General features: G+C 41.2%; 2 protein-coding genes across 2 annotated transcripts; both read right to left on the minus strand.

Moving 5' to 3' along the window:
- Positions 1-1,197: 1,197 nt before the first annotated feature.
- On the minus strand, positions 1,198-7,714 carry zrsr2 (zinc finger (CCCH type), RNA-binding motif and serine/arginine rich 2). Its single transcript, XM_084363022.1, has 11 exons — positions 7,442-7,714; positions 6,569-6,648; positions 5,700-5,784; positions 5,497-5,605; positions 5,326-5,412; positions 4,875-4,913; positions 3,242-3,378; positions 2,916-3,129; positions 2,631-2,686; positions 2,401-2,510; positions 1,198-2,306 (listed from the first exon to the last, which is right to left on the minus strand). The coding sequence occupies exons 1-11, from the start codon at positions 7,483-7,485 to the stop codon at positions 1,384-1,386; spliced, it is 1,884 nt and encodes a 627-aa protein (XP_084219148.1). The 5' UTR covers positions 7,486-7,714; the 3' UTR covers positions 1,198-1,383.
- Positions 7,715-8,947: 1,233 nt separating this feature from the next.
- On the minus strand, positions 8,948-13,741 carry LOC311257250 (transmembrane 6 superfamily member 1-like). The gene is made up of 10 exons (XM_084352784.1): positions 13,429-13,741; positions 13,229-13,332; positions 12,683-12,784; positions 12,487-12,586; positions 12,307-12,389; positions 11,508-11,626; positions 11,034-11,138; positions 10,867-10,959; positions 10,660-10,779; positions 8,948-9,586 (listed from the first exon to the last, which is right to left on the minus strand). The coding sequence occupies exons 1-10, from the start codon at positions 13,518-13,520 to the stop codon at positions 9,395-9,397; spliced, it is 1,110 nt and encodes a 369-aa protein (XP_084208910.1). The 5' UTR covers positions 13,521-13,741; the 3' UTR covers positions 8,948-9,394.
- Between the last annotated feature and the right edge of the window lie 352 nt (positions 13,742-14,093).

The raw sequence follows: 14,093 nt of genomic DNA on the forward strand, positions 1-14,093 counted from the left end.
AGACTTATTGTTTACCTTCGATGAACATGAGCTGTTTTTGTGTAATTAAGTGTCTTGCGTGTTAAAGTTGTCGTTCTGTTGTCTTAATATTTCCTGCAATTGACTTATTTTCCTGACAAACATTTGTTTCACATTGACGTTCGTAAAGGCCTCTGGAGATAAATCTTAGGTCGGTGTCTCTTTTACTCTTAGGTCAGGATAAGATAGTGACCCTAATAAATAAAAGAGAAACACTATTTTATGTATCATTATAGTTTGGCTTACTAACATTTGACCAAAGAACACTGTGTTTTACCTTCTCTATGGTGTCTACGGAAAGCCTGACATGGCAGAAAAGGGATGTAGGATGTTTAATGGAAACTTGAGGGTTATTTGGCCACAGTACACCAGTAAAACGTCATTATCCATCATCCATATGAAGACAGGTCGATCCTGAGCTTCTTTATGGAGTAGGAACAGAAGAAGATGAAGCACACATATCAGGGTACATCATCAGTACTCATTACTGTCTGCTTGTTCACCTTGTCAACAAGCAGACAGGTAATGAATTGATCCTCATCCCAAAACTGTATTCAGTCACATTTTTAACTGCATTCTTAAAACCACAAAGTGTTTTTTTTTTTTGTTGAACATTCACAAGTAATTATGAAATGAGTTCATCTTTGATTTGAAATGACTTTTGTATTTAACACTGCCAACACATTTGCCAACTTTTTCTTTTCTGATATTTGAAAGTTATTAACAATAAATGTATTAAAAACAGAACAACCCGTTTGTTTATCTGGTGTTTTATGTTGTTTTTACTCAGCGACAGTGACCGCGTGGTGCCACAGCTCCAGGTGATCAAGTGTTAAAGCAACATCAACCATTTTACAAAAGCTAAATATTCACAAATGTACATACAGGTGGTGAGCAAGAGCTTTCTGTATCTTCCTTATTTTACATTCACAGTTAAAACCACGTTTCCACCACACACTTTCGGTACAGTACCCTTGAAACATGAAGCTAAGCCCTCGATTGGTTTGAGTTTCCAGTGTAGACCGTCCTGTTTCCAGCTGTTGTCACACAACAGAGCAGACTTTTCTTTGTCATGAGAAGCCGAACACACTTTAACCTGTACTGTACATTACTGTCATGGACAACTGACTAACTTTTCTTCATTCACCATCACTATACACGCTATTTCGTGTTCCTCCCTCTTGGTATGTGTTTGTTTATTTCAGAAAGAGGATGATCTTTGAGAAAAACATGCAAGACAAAAGACTGCTGATAAACTAGAAGAAATCCCACATCAGAGCGCTGATTAAGGACATCAAAGAACTAGCTGCGACAAATAATAACCGCTCAATGCGTCTGAATTGGACTGCGTGGTGGAAAAGCGGCTTAAGAGGGACTCGTGTCTTGTTTCTCAGCAGGTTCACTTTCTATTTCTGTGTTAGATTGTTCAATTTCCACCTCAGGACTGAACATCTTCTCGCTGTCAACACACTGACTCTCATCCAGGTCACTGTTTTTCTGAATAAGCTCTGAGTTCATCTCCTGACTGGGACTCGCTGCTCTGAGATCCTCCGCCGTCTCTTCCTCCTTCTCCGACTCTCCAGTTGAGGTCGTCTCTTCGGGCAGATGGCTCTTCCTCTTATGCTTCTTCTTGCTCTTCTTCTTGCTCTTTTTGGACTGTTTGTGCCGTTTGTGTCTGTTGGTTACATCATTCGGCGGTTTCTCATTTTTATCCGGGCTCCTTTCTCTGCTGCGCTTGTTTCTTTCCTCCTCTCTGCTCGAGCTTCTGGACCTCTCTCTCACTTTCCTGTGAGCGTCTGTGTCTTTGTCTCTGCTGTCTCTCTCTTCACTTCTACTCCTGTACCTGTCTTTATCTCTGCTCCTGTTGCTCAGCCTGTCTGGCTCTCTGTCTCTACTCCTACTCCTCGACCGGTCTCTACTTCTGCTCAGATACCAGTCGTTCCTCCTGTCACTGTGTCTGGACCTGGACGACCATTTGTCCTCTCGGTGCTGTTGGGACGCCCTCCTCTCTCGGCTCCTGCTCCTCTGCCTGTCGCCGTCTCGTCTGCTGTGGGACCTCTCAGACCTCTCAGACCTCTCAGACCTCGGTGGGCTTCTGCTGCAGTGACGCTGCCTCCTCGATCGGTCTCTATCTCGCTCTGAATGCCACCCGCCTCTGCGGCTCCCCCTGACGCTGCGGTCTGGCGACAGATCCCTGTCGGCCTCCCAGAATTCATTGCCAGGGTTTCGAAATACATGCAGGAAGTTGCAGTGCTTCCCTTTGGGGCACCTCTGTCTGTCAAACAATCCTGAGAGAGGAGAGGCAAATAGAGCAGGAGGGTGAATACACTGAAATGTCACCGAGTTAAAGTGCTCTCATATCAGTATGAACTAGTTACTCACCACATATGGCGTTCTTCCACCGTGTTACAGGACAGATCTCACAGTGAAGCTGCCGGCCTGCGTACCACCTCCCGTTGAACTTGAACAAGGCCTCTTTACACTGCTCCTCTCTGGACAGACCACACAGAGACACGAGGACGAAGAATGAAGAGTTTCATGTAAAAATTCAAACATCGTACGGTTTCTTTATTTGAGAAAAAGCTTTGGTGTGAGGATGTGCGAAGACTTACGTGTCAAACTGAACGTAAACGTTTCCTCTCAGGTGTGGTTCGTAGTTGCAGCTGACCTAAAAGAAAAAGAAAAGGTTCAGTGGTAACAATCATCCATCCAGTGAATGTTTTCCTCAACAGTGACGTCTGAGGCTCGTTATACTCTCACTGACTTCAGTATTTTATTTTACGCCGCAATGATGATTTTTCACTGTTGGTGCTTTTAGTGTCCACATACCTAAATAAGAAATAACTTCAGAAAGCTGACTGTCTTTCAGGTACATTGGTACATGTATCTCATCTTACCTTGAACTGCACCACCCTGCCGATGCTCTTAAACTCTGGCAGGACGTCGTGGTAGAAGTCGAGGAAAGACTCCTGCAGATCCTCCTCGCTGTGCTCTAACCAGGCGTCAGTGTCGTAGTCATCGCGCCTTGACTCCTCCATGCCGAACGTTTTAAACATACCACGGATCATCAGAGTCGGGCTGGCTGTGGGATAAGCGTGCTTCCGAGAACATCTGGACTCACAAAGACAGAAGAGAGGAGGACATGCAAAGACATCCTTTAATGCATCCATAGTGTGTTTATGAAGGTAACAGAAAGGGTAACATCATAAAAAACAAACAGTACCTGTCTCCAAATCGACACGCTCCAGTCTTAAGGAAGAACGGACAGTTGGCTACGTCGCGCTCTGTCCCAAAGTTCTCAGAGTTCTCCTTCACAGGAGCCTCAGGATTCATCCACGGCCCTCCGTTATCCAGCTGCAGCTAAGAACATGAACAGAAGCGTATATACACTCTGAAAAGTTAAGAGACGTTTCTAACCGTTTCATGAACCTCTTTGATTTTAGTCTTTTAAATGGTCAAGACTCATCATGGACTAAACACTTTTGCAAGTTTTTTCTGTAATGCTCTAGTGCTTCGGCCGCGGTAAGCCACTCTTCATAGGAGTAAACAGAATTGCACAGGTTAAAGCAACGTTGTGTAGAAATGGGCATTTAGAGCCCCCACAGTTTGTGAGTGCAACACCAGTGTCACTAATACAAATCCTAACAAAACAAAACTCAAGTCTGAACAGTGCAGAAACAAGTGATAGAGACACATTCACCCTGTTACAAGACACTGAACCATCAACATGATTCTGAAGCCGATATTTTAAGGTAAAAACTTACATAATGTTGCTTTAAATATTATCAATGCACAGGAAAGGAACAATCAGGCCAGTGCCAGTATAGATATTTGATAAAATGATAAGTGGTTTATTGCCTTCAAACAAATAAGGAAGCATTTTTGATTAGTATCTCAGTGCTCTCTGGTGGATAAACAATGTAACAGACAATATTTCTACATTAGTGCAAACATAACTTTGGTATTTCTGATAAGCAACAAGAAGTAAGTGATCTGCTTATCGCAGTGGTTTTCAAACTTTTTGCTCCTGAGGCGCAGCTGTATTTAAAAATATGAATATGTGATATAATGTTATCTAATCTAATCAGTCTGTGCATGTTTACTTTTGGTTTCCTGGAAGGTTTTTAAAAGATATTTTTTTGGGTATCAAACGTGCCTGTCTTAGGAAATGAGTGTGTACAAAGCACTGATACAGTGGATTAAAACCTCATTTATGACTTAATGTATAGTTGTATAGTGTAATAATAAACTGTCATTATAACAAAATCCAATTGCACACCTACAATGTGACTTGTTCTTTAAGTGTGAGGTTTAACAGCATTGATTATACAGTGTTTATACATTAAACTGGGCAATATACCCATTAAAGAAACATTATGTAACGTTTTACCTGTGACAGAGACACCATTCACTTGTTTCTGCACTGTGCAACTTCAGTGAGAGGGTCGGATCACAGCGTTACACACATGTTTACTTCAACATACAAGTTTTCAACACATAACGTTGTTATGACGTAATGAGTTTAGTTTGTAGTTAGCACCTACATTACATCTGATAAACTGTTACACACCTGAGATTTGTATTTAACTTGCTTTACCTGCTGAATTATTCATTAAAGGAGCTCTATGTGACAATCTGCAGCAATTTAAATGTAATAATCCTTTTTTTTTATTTGCCATACGTGAGCTGATTGTAGCATGACGTGAAAAATGCGACCTTCCTCGTCTCTCTCAGTTGCTTTTACAAGTCTGTGGATGATTTTTTTAAGTTGTTTAATGCTGCTGGACTGTGGATTTCTCTGTGTGATGATCAATCTACATACATGTGTGTTACGTGACAGTCATGCGTGTTTATACCTGGTTTTCAGCTTCATCCAACATTTTCTGAACAGCCTCCTACAAATGGTGTAAAGACACGGCTGGTGAAAATGTGTAGAGGTCAACATACTGCAGCGTCTCTGTTACCGAGTGTTAAGACCGCAATCAGAAGGACTGGCATTGAACAATTCTCGACTTTTGTAAAAAGAAACAAAAACATTTCACACAAAGTAAAAGATACGTCCTTGTTGTGAGAGCTGAAGGGTTTTTCTCTTTGTGTGTGTCCTTAGTTAAGGAGTTGGATGGTTGCTTGGTGCCGCTCAGTCAAGGAAATTGTTTTTAAAAGAATCATGTACAAAGAAAATAACACAACTCACACATGCAACACTAAGCTGGTTTGATCTGTTTAACTTAAGATGATCTGAATCTTATGATTAAGTAGAAGAGGATATATTTCTCTTTGTTTCTATCCTGCTCGGGCTCGTTTCACCTCTCTGCCTTGCTTCTCCTGCTGCTTCTGCTCTTTTTCTTCTTGTTCTCTCTTCTGCTGGGCCTCCCATTCCTCCTTTATCATCCGCTGCGAACGCAAAATGACATAAAGTCTGTCAATATCAACATTTTAAGGAGAATATGGTTTCTTGAATTTGACATGCTCCCTTACCTCCTCCTCCTCTTTTCTTTTCCGCGCAGCTTCCTCCCTCTCAAACTTCAGCCTGAACTCCTCCTGAGCGAGCCGCTCTTTTTCCAGCCACTCCTCATGTAGCCGCAGTCTGAGAACACAGAGGAACACACATTAATAAAAACTCCACAATCAAAGGTTTCTGTGCAGCTAAAGGACAGCAGAGTGGCATTAGTATTTACTACCTTTCTGCCTCAGCAATATCATTATCCTCATCTTCTTCATCCTTTATTTCTTCTTCAGGTGTGCAGCTTGCTCCATTATTTGAACCTGTAACAGAGTTAATGTTGTGGTTAGTCTGGTGCATCTAAGTTCTATCTGATATCGCCGTGTTGGTGATGTTCCTAGATCATAATTCATCATCAATTACGAGAAAGTGACAACGGCCACATTTTGGTCAAGCCGCTTTGTTCAACTCTTCTTTGATGTGTGTATTTTGACGGTCTTTCTCCCGAGTTTCAAAGCTGTGACATTACAAAAATGTGGTTGGTCAGTTGCAATGATGATCCTAGATCAACATTAAAGCAGCTGTAAGTGTTATTTTCTTATTAAAATAAGTGTTAAACAGCTCAGTAATCACTGCTATAGTGTTTGGTCAGTAACCTATGCATCTCCTCCTCCAGCTCATGCTCAGTAAAAGAGAAAAGAAATGTTCTGGTATCCCTGCCCACTTTAAGAGGTGGTCCTGTCTGCTTGGAGAAGACGCAGAGAGCAGGGTCCTCCTGTTATGGTGCCTACATCAGCAATGACAGAAGAGGGAAATCTACCAATTCCAGCACTCCCAGGCCAAGTGAAGATAAATGATTGAAGAAAAGAAAGAGGCAAAGAGACACTGCCTCGAAAAAAGAAAGGAGTGCAAGTGTGGTGACATAAAGAGGAGGGAGGGGATTGCTAACGGCAATCAGACAAGTAGTTAACTAAAACAACGACAACGCTTACAGCTGCTTTAATTATGATGTTCCAGGAACGACACCAACATGTTGATATCTGATCTGTAGAAAGAACGGCGAGGTATGACATCTGACAACAACACCAACATGACATATCTTCGTACCACATTCTCTGGCTTGGGCGAGAGCTTGGCGTTTCCGTTTTCTTCTGTCCTTCCTCTGGGCAGCCCTGCGTTGCTTTTGACTAAAGTGCAAAAAGATTTAAAACAATAATCAGATCAGTGATAGAGAAGAAACACTAGTGTAGTGCAGTGTAATAAAACTGGAGTTGAGTTGAGTTTTTTTTTCTACAAAAGACTCTTTAACCTGTCAAACAAAGGTGTAACTGACAGTATCAGTCGTTGTATTACAATCTTTGCTGTCATTAGTCCGTCCCTTAGTAAGGCAAGTCACAAAATCCTCAATGAATAAGCTCAAACATTCAAAGTGGCTGCTCTAATATTGTTACCGGTTGATAAAATGTCATCCAAAGACAGGTATGACAGTCAAATCTTGGGAAACTGTGATCTGGTGTTATCTAATGCAGTCCTGTAATAGATGCAGTGAACCCTTAAACAGCTTGTAATGCTGAATCAGACTGTGTTTTAGATGTGCTGATTCAGGTCCTATGCCAGTAACACAGTAGCTCCTGTAATAATAATTTGTTCAATTAGCTTTTCGTTTGGCTTTGAATGTGTCTGTTACTGGTGCAATCCTGCAAGGTAACGTCTAACACTCACTGTATATGTAAAGGTGTCGAAATTACCAGAACGTTAAAACAGATTTCTGTAATAACGACACAACTTTTACATGAATGGTAACTCAAGTTTGACATTAAACAAAGTTAGCTTGCAGCTAGCTAGCAGCTACACCATGACTATTAGCTGCACTGACTTCAATAACGGCGTTTATACTTTGTCTCGTGTTAATGTGGTACACCACCCAGACATGAGGAGATTATCAAGTAATCTCAACATGATTAAAAGAGAGAAACAGACCTTAGCACAGGAGCAGAAACATGTGGAGGACCTGGTGCTGCCATGATAGCTAACGATAGCTGACGGTAGCTAGTGAGTTAGCATGCTCAGCTAAAGTTAGCACGCCAACATATGTTAGCTGTAGGTATTTCTTCTCAACCGCTGCCCAGCTGAATTATTTCCGAAGTGGCTGTCGTTTGTCAGACTGGTTAGACAGACGTTGGCTAGCTGCATGCGGGGCTGTTGAGGCTAAGGAGCCGCAGAAGAAGAAGAAGAAGAAAAAGAAGAAGAAGAAGAAGAGTGAACACAAAGTACTTCCGGTTTAAAACAGGAAGCTGAACTTTCCAAGTTTCCGTTTAAAACCTGATTAAAATAAAAGTAGAATAAAAAATAACAATAGTAATAATAATAATAAAATTAGAATTATTATTATTATTATTAGAATTAATTAAAATTAAAATGGATTATTTCTTATTAAAAATTCAACTTGATAACTTTAGAGAATAATTGAAAATAAATAAATAAATAAATACAAAATATTTTTGTTTTAACCAATGTCTTCAGAGTAGCGTCCATTTTCCATTCATATCAATACAAATATGTTAAGCTGTCTAAAATTCTAAGTTATCTTTGCTTACTGATTAAAGAGTGTACAGTGAAAAAAATCCTATTGTAGTCTTACAAAATAATCATAAGTTTAGTTTTAGAGGTGTCACAAAATGTCACGATATTCACAATAACCGTGATATTAAAACATACATTTTGATATCTTGTTAGTAATAGACATATAATAATATCGATAGAAAAATCAAGCACTGATGTTCGGCTCTGTGCACCTTTTGCTTTCTTCTTTTTACAAGGAGTTGAGTAATTAAGAGTAACCCTTCTTTATGTACATTGTTTTTTTTACAGTTATGTTTACAAACCCTCTATTTCTCCCTGCACTCATATTTTGAATCACTTATTTGCCAGAAAAGAGACAGCAGACAAAGATACATTTGATTGCTAGCATTTCTTTTAAAATTTCGATAGATATTGCAATAATAATGCTATTGTGAATTCATTTTGCCACGATGATCGTGTAGTGAATATCTGATACTGTGACAGCCCTTCTCAGTTTATAGGAATTTTTTAAGCTTTCCAATCCTGCTTTTATGTGAAAGATTTAATGTAATAATTAGAACGTTATTAAATGTAAACACAGCAAAGCCTCTTCCACTTGTTTCATGTTTAAAAAATGTAGTTCAAAACATTTATTCATGTTAATGCATCATTTACTCCTGACTTGAACTTATCCAATATGAACCTGTGAAGCTTACAATAGCAGCCTCAATGAAATTCAAATTCCTTTTAAAGTTAAAAAATAAAATCTGTGGGAACTGCACCAAAACTAATCTCGTACTATTTCAGCATGACTAGAAAACTATTTTTGGCTACGAAAGCCTCTAAATCACTGAATATTTATCTGTCTCTCAATCGTATAAATAAAACTTTATAACATAATAAACAGACAAACAGACATGTGAATATATTCTTTATTTGACAGCCCATTGCCAAAAAAGGCAAAGCACAGAAACCTCAGTGTCAACAAGAAAGCAGATTTTGTAACCCAAAAAAAAGTAAGAAAGATATAAGAAAAATAAGCAGTGTTCAGTAACCTGACTCCCAGACATCAGTCTTAAAGCAGCAGATCATCTGTACTGTGACACCGTGTGCCTTCCTTCGCTTGCTGTCACTTTACACGAGCACACATTTTATTTATGTTCATGTTTTTAAAATACGCAGCAAAACATTAATGACACAAACTCTGTTCAGCACTGGAGTATTTTGTCATGTCTTCTCACATCTCCACTGACCTCAGAGCAGCTCTCTCTCCAAAAATAGCAACTGCTAATAAATGCAAACACAGAGCAGCACTTTACAGGTACTTCAGCCTTTTTATCCAGGCATCCTTGAAATTCCTGGCACTCTCTGTCATTCAGTCTTCTTGTCCAGCGTTGGCCTGAGGAAGAAGGCGGGCCGTGAGCGGCAGCGGTAGCACAGAGCCTGAGGCACCACAGCGTACAGGAGGTTGACCAGCAGGAAGACGGGCTGGCTGTCGGCAGGCACTCTGTAGGAGAACGGCGTCCGTGTGTGGAGAGACGCACCGATATGAGAGAACTGGGCCTGTGAGGTGAAGCAGACAGTGATGACGAGTATATTCACACTGACAGGAACAATGTTTGCTTTTATCCCTTTATGAGGATTTTGTGGAGTTTTCTATCTTTGTCTCTTCTCTACAAACAGATTTCTCTTTGTATAGTTGCATCAAGCATCAGTGCTAAAGTGTCCAGAAGTAAATCGTCTGATACCAAATCCTAATTACTTGCCTCATGACAGCACATTGTTTAAATTTTACAGCACACACAGAGGATTGATTTAAATAAAACACAAAACAACAACATAAACTCAGGGTCCAGTTGTTTCAGAGTGAATTATTGTTTTAAGAGACTGATTCTGCAGCTCATACACAAATATTTTTCAACCAAACATACCTGCCAATTACTGGCTCATCGAAAGTCACTGAGAAAAGACACATGACGTGTCTCATAGCAACCACGGCTGTCAGAGCATCAGCCTCCCTATTTATAGTCCGGCTGAACAGCTTACATTTATGCGAATACCACCAATACCACCATTCCTCTTGGTCTGAAGTCAGCTTCTGCCCTGATCCCCGCCGCTGAGTGACGCGTCAGCCTGCAGCTCGAGTACAATGGCTGCTTTGTGTTGTTGAGATGTGACTGCCGCTCAACCTGCTCTCACCACTCTTCACAGTTTCCATCTTTAGATGTAAACAGACAGTATATAAAGAGCTGGTGCAGACGATATGTGTTCATGCAGAGGCGCTGGTGTTTGACTGCACTGAAGAAGAATCACTTAAACAGAAACCAGCCTGAAACCAATCAAGAGAACGGCCTTGACTGGGCCACATAAACACTGGCGGTCTGGCATTGACTTATCTATCAGGAGCGATGACGTCATGTGGGAAAAGGAAAGATTTTGCACAGAATTCCTTTACAAGGAAAACTTTGTGTGACTGTAAATTATTAAAACCTAAACTACTAGGTTGTACAGCTGAGTTTGAGGTTGTCTTCTCTGCATCTTGTTGACATCTTGTAAATTAAAAGTATCATGTGATGTATAGGTTTGTTTTACTGGTTTAAATATGATGGCAGCTGATGGCAACCAGCAGGACGTACCTGTGCCAGAGCTCCCGAGTGTACGAGTGTGAGGTCTGGCATCCACTCGCATCCTGGGACCATCAGCCCATAGAGAGCCATGATGTAGTACGGTCCAGAGTACAGCATGCTCACCAGCATCTGACAGACATGGACACAGTTTACTGGGACTTGTGTGATGACAGCATTAAAAAACAAAGTTTGGTGTTTCAAACTCCGATGACTTACCTGTACTTTAGGATAGGCTGAAGGGTCTTTCAGGTAAGGCTCATACTGCCGCGTGTAGTCCTGACACCATCGGCTGGAGCAGTCCAGAACAATCTAAAACACAAACACTCATAAAGAAAAATATTCTGTGTGATCTTTGGGCGGTCGAACACCTTCAGGCGTCTTACCAGGCCTCTGAAGACGCAGAAAGCAAAAGCAGGGATGAGGTAGATAATGAACAGAAGGTCCTGAGGTCTGCGGAGTAAACTTCTTCTTTCAGCCTCAAGGGTGTTCTGAGAAAAAGCACCGACAACAGGTTCAGTTGAAGTTGGTATTTCTGGCTGTATATGTACTCAAGTACTGTACTTTGATAACTTTAGGTACTCTGCAGAGTGCATGTTGCATCAGAGCTGAAGTGGAACATTTTTAAATCAGCTTAATTCATCATTGATCCGATTTAAAAAACAAAACAAAAACAACTTCTAATAATCAAAATAGGTCTAAAAAGAAGACAACATATATCTTTAATACTGAAACATGTGTAGATTGTTGGATAAGATGTAGTTACAAAAAAAAATGCTCTGCACACTTTGCATTTCCTGATGTATAATAATATATATATATATAACACTTAAGTAATATTCTTTATTCTTGTGACTTACCGTCAGCTGAACGTCCCGTGAGGACGGCTGGCTGAAGATACGGAAACAGGCCCAGACAGACAGCGAGATGTACAGCATGTGGAGGAGGAAAAGAGGAGTGACGTGGGTCCCATATTTCCCTGAGAAAACACAGAGCGAGATAACATCACGCTGACTGTTGGAAAGACACCAACCAAAACACCAAAAGTAGCAGAATATACAGCAAACTGTGCATCTTTTTAGCTGTCTGTCTGTCTGTCTGTCTGTCTGTCTGGTGTCTGTTTGTCTGTCTGTCTGTGGATAGATTATTGTCAGCATGACAGCGTCACATCGGTGCAAGAACAGTCACCAAACTTTTCAAGTGTGTGGCTGAGATCAAAATGAAGGCAGAGATTGAAGATGGGTAATGTCCAAGAAAGGGGGCCAGATGAAGGGAGGTAGGAAGAAGGAAATGGGCCATGGACACCCCACTTTACAGCCCTGGCCTTCATTCGTTTTAAGTTGGTGTCATCCCACTTTAGGCCCATGGCCCACATTTGTATATTTCTGGAGACACCTATTGTAGCAGGAACTATCAGAGAAACAGTTTCGACTGCTTCACCAGGTGTTTATATGTCTGTCTGTCTGTGGACAGATGTTGTAAACACAATAGTGCCACAACTGTGTGAAGCTGCAGTCACAAAACTTTACAGGTGTGTAGCTGAGATTAAGAAAAAACGTGAAAGTTTGGACCATTCTCGGTGGAAGTATGTGCAGGGGGTTACAGGGGCTGCACCACACCAGTCATCTATAAGCATCACATTATTTTTAGTGTACTCACCCACAGCATTCCCAAGAATGTAGACGACGGCACGCATGAGAAAGGATCCCACCCAGTAGAGTCCAATGGCTCGGTAACTGTCCCTGTGCAAACCACGTAACACTGCCATTGTCACAGCCAGATGAACACATTATGACTCAGACGGACAGACGGACAGACAGACGGACGTGAAGCTCTTACCCCCAAGCAATCGCAGCAATCATGAGCAGATACATGAGATAGTGCACACAGCCATCCCAGTAGGAGATCATGTGCCCGTGTGCTGTATTGATATGTGGATCTGCCTGAAACACAGGGTGGACTGATCAGTTGAAACGTCTGCAGGCTCATACAGACGACTCCCTAACAGGCCTAACAACACAACACAACACAACACTTGCCACTCTGAGGTAAAAGGTCACAAATCCATCCACGATGTTGTCCTGCTCCAGCCCGATGATCAGATTCACCACACTGAGGAAGGCGTACGCTGCGTACACTGCACAGACAGACGACTACATTTGACTTTGTTTCAGCTCGGTGACAAAAAAACAGTTCACACCTCCATCCAAACGTGTGCTTCATATCAGTCTTTAAAGGTGCACTATGTCGTTCTGGGGAAGCAGAGAAAGATCTTCATTCAAGCTCTTTTAGTTTTCATCAAACTGACCTTAAAGGGCAAATGTTTATTTGTGGCGGACCCTGCCACCTTTCTAGCTTCAAGCAGTGTCCTGGGGAGCTTATTTTCAGCTTGTTTATTCAGTTATGGACAAGTGTTTGTATTATAACCTCATTAATATTGTACTGTATAATATTTAACTCCTCAAGATGCTATAAATAAAACACCTCACACACAGACAATAACCTCCACAGAGCGTCAATAAGCTGATGTTTTTTATATTTTAAAAAGTCAGACAGAACAAGAAACGTGTTGGATTCATACCATAGAAAAGAGGATCTACTGGAGCCTTCTTCTTCAGCATAAAGTGGCCCGAAATGGCCAGGATGAGGACTGTTGTGCAGCCAGCGAAGAAGAAAGCTTCAGCACTGAATGTGGGGTAAAATACAATGTAGGGTAGAAATGTGACTTTTTCAAATGATGGCAGTTGCAGCTGGGAAAAGACCTGACCTGCTGCCACTCACCTGTTGCTGTAGATGAGGGAGTTGAACAGATAGCAGATGGGGATGGACATCAGGGAGAGCACGAACACTCCGGTGCCTGCAGACGCGCTCATCTTCGGACAGCTTTGGATTTGATTAATCTCTCGTGCCAGAACTGAGAATTTAAAAAGAGATTCAGCAGCAGAAAACTCTCGTGTTGAGTCCGGAAGTCATATTTTCAGTGACTGGGGGGAGAAAAAGGCCGCGGTGAGTCCAACAGTGGAGACAAGGCACAAAGTTGCAGCTCAGCTCCACCGTGCATGCTCCGTCTTGTTCTGCTCGTCTTTCTCGCTTTCACTCCCTCTCTACCTCCTACCTACTGTCACACACACGCACGCACGCACGCACGCACACACACACACACACACACACACACACACACACACAGTCTGCTTATCTAATAGACAGGCTTGAGTTATAGCTGAACAATTATCATGTGTTTCCTTATAATTATTATCTATAAATAGGCTGTGTCGTGTTTATGTTAAGCAGACTGACACCCAGCGGTCAGTTGAAGCAGGGAGGATATAGGATCAATATTTTTTAATTCTAATAAACAAAGAATGTGCATAATATAAGGCAATAGTAACAAAACATAAAGAAATATAAATATAAATGTGTTTATGTATAAATATAACTGATATATG

Source organism: Pagrus pagrus (genome assembly GCF_965226575.1).
Source record: "Pagrus pagrus genome assembly, chromosome: 1".
Lineage (NCBI taxonomy): Eukaryota > Metazoa > Chordata > Actinopteri > Spariformes > Sparidae > Pagrus > Pagrus pagrus.

Bases quoted from the DNA above. Each gene is read 5' to 3' on its own strand.
- zrsr2 (XM_084363022.1), bottom strand. From the start codon at position 7,485: ATGGCAGCACCAGGTCCTCCACATGTTTCTGCTCCTGTGCTAAG. The intron at 4,914-5,325 runs GTGAAACGAGCC...CACCATTTGTAG, and splicing joins AGGAGAAGCAAGGCAGAGAG to GAGGCTGTTCAGAAAATGTT. The intron at 2,687-2,915 runs GTAAGATGAGAT...TTTTTCTTTTAG, and splicing joins GCAGGGTGGTGCAGTTCAAG to GTCAGCTGCAACTACGAACC.
- LOC311257250 (XM_084352784.1), bottom strand. From the start codon at position 13,520: ATGAGCGCGTCTGCAGGCACCGGAGTGTTCGTGCTCTCCCTGATGTCC. The intron at 11,139-11,507 runs GTAAGTCACAAG...GCTTTTTCTCAG, and splicing joins CACGGGACGTTCAGCTGACG to AACACCCTTGAGGCTGAAAG. The intron at 10,960-11,033 runs GTAAGACGCCTG...TTTGTGTTTTAG, and splicing joins TCTGCGTCTTCAGAGGCCTG to ATTGTTCTGGACTGCTCCAG.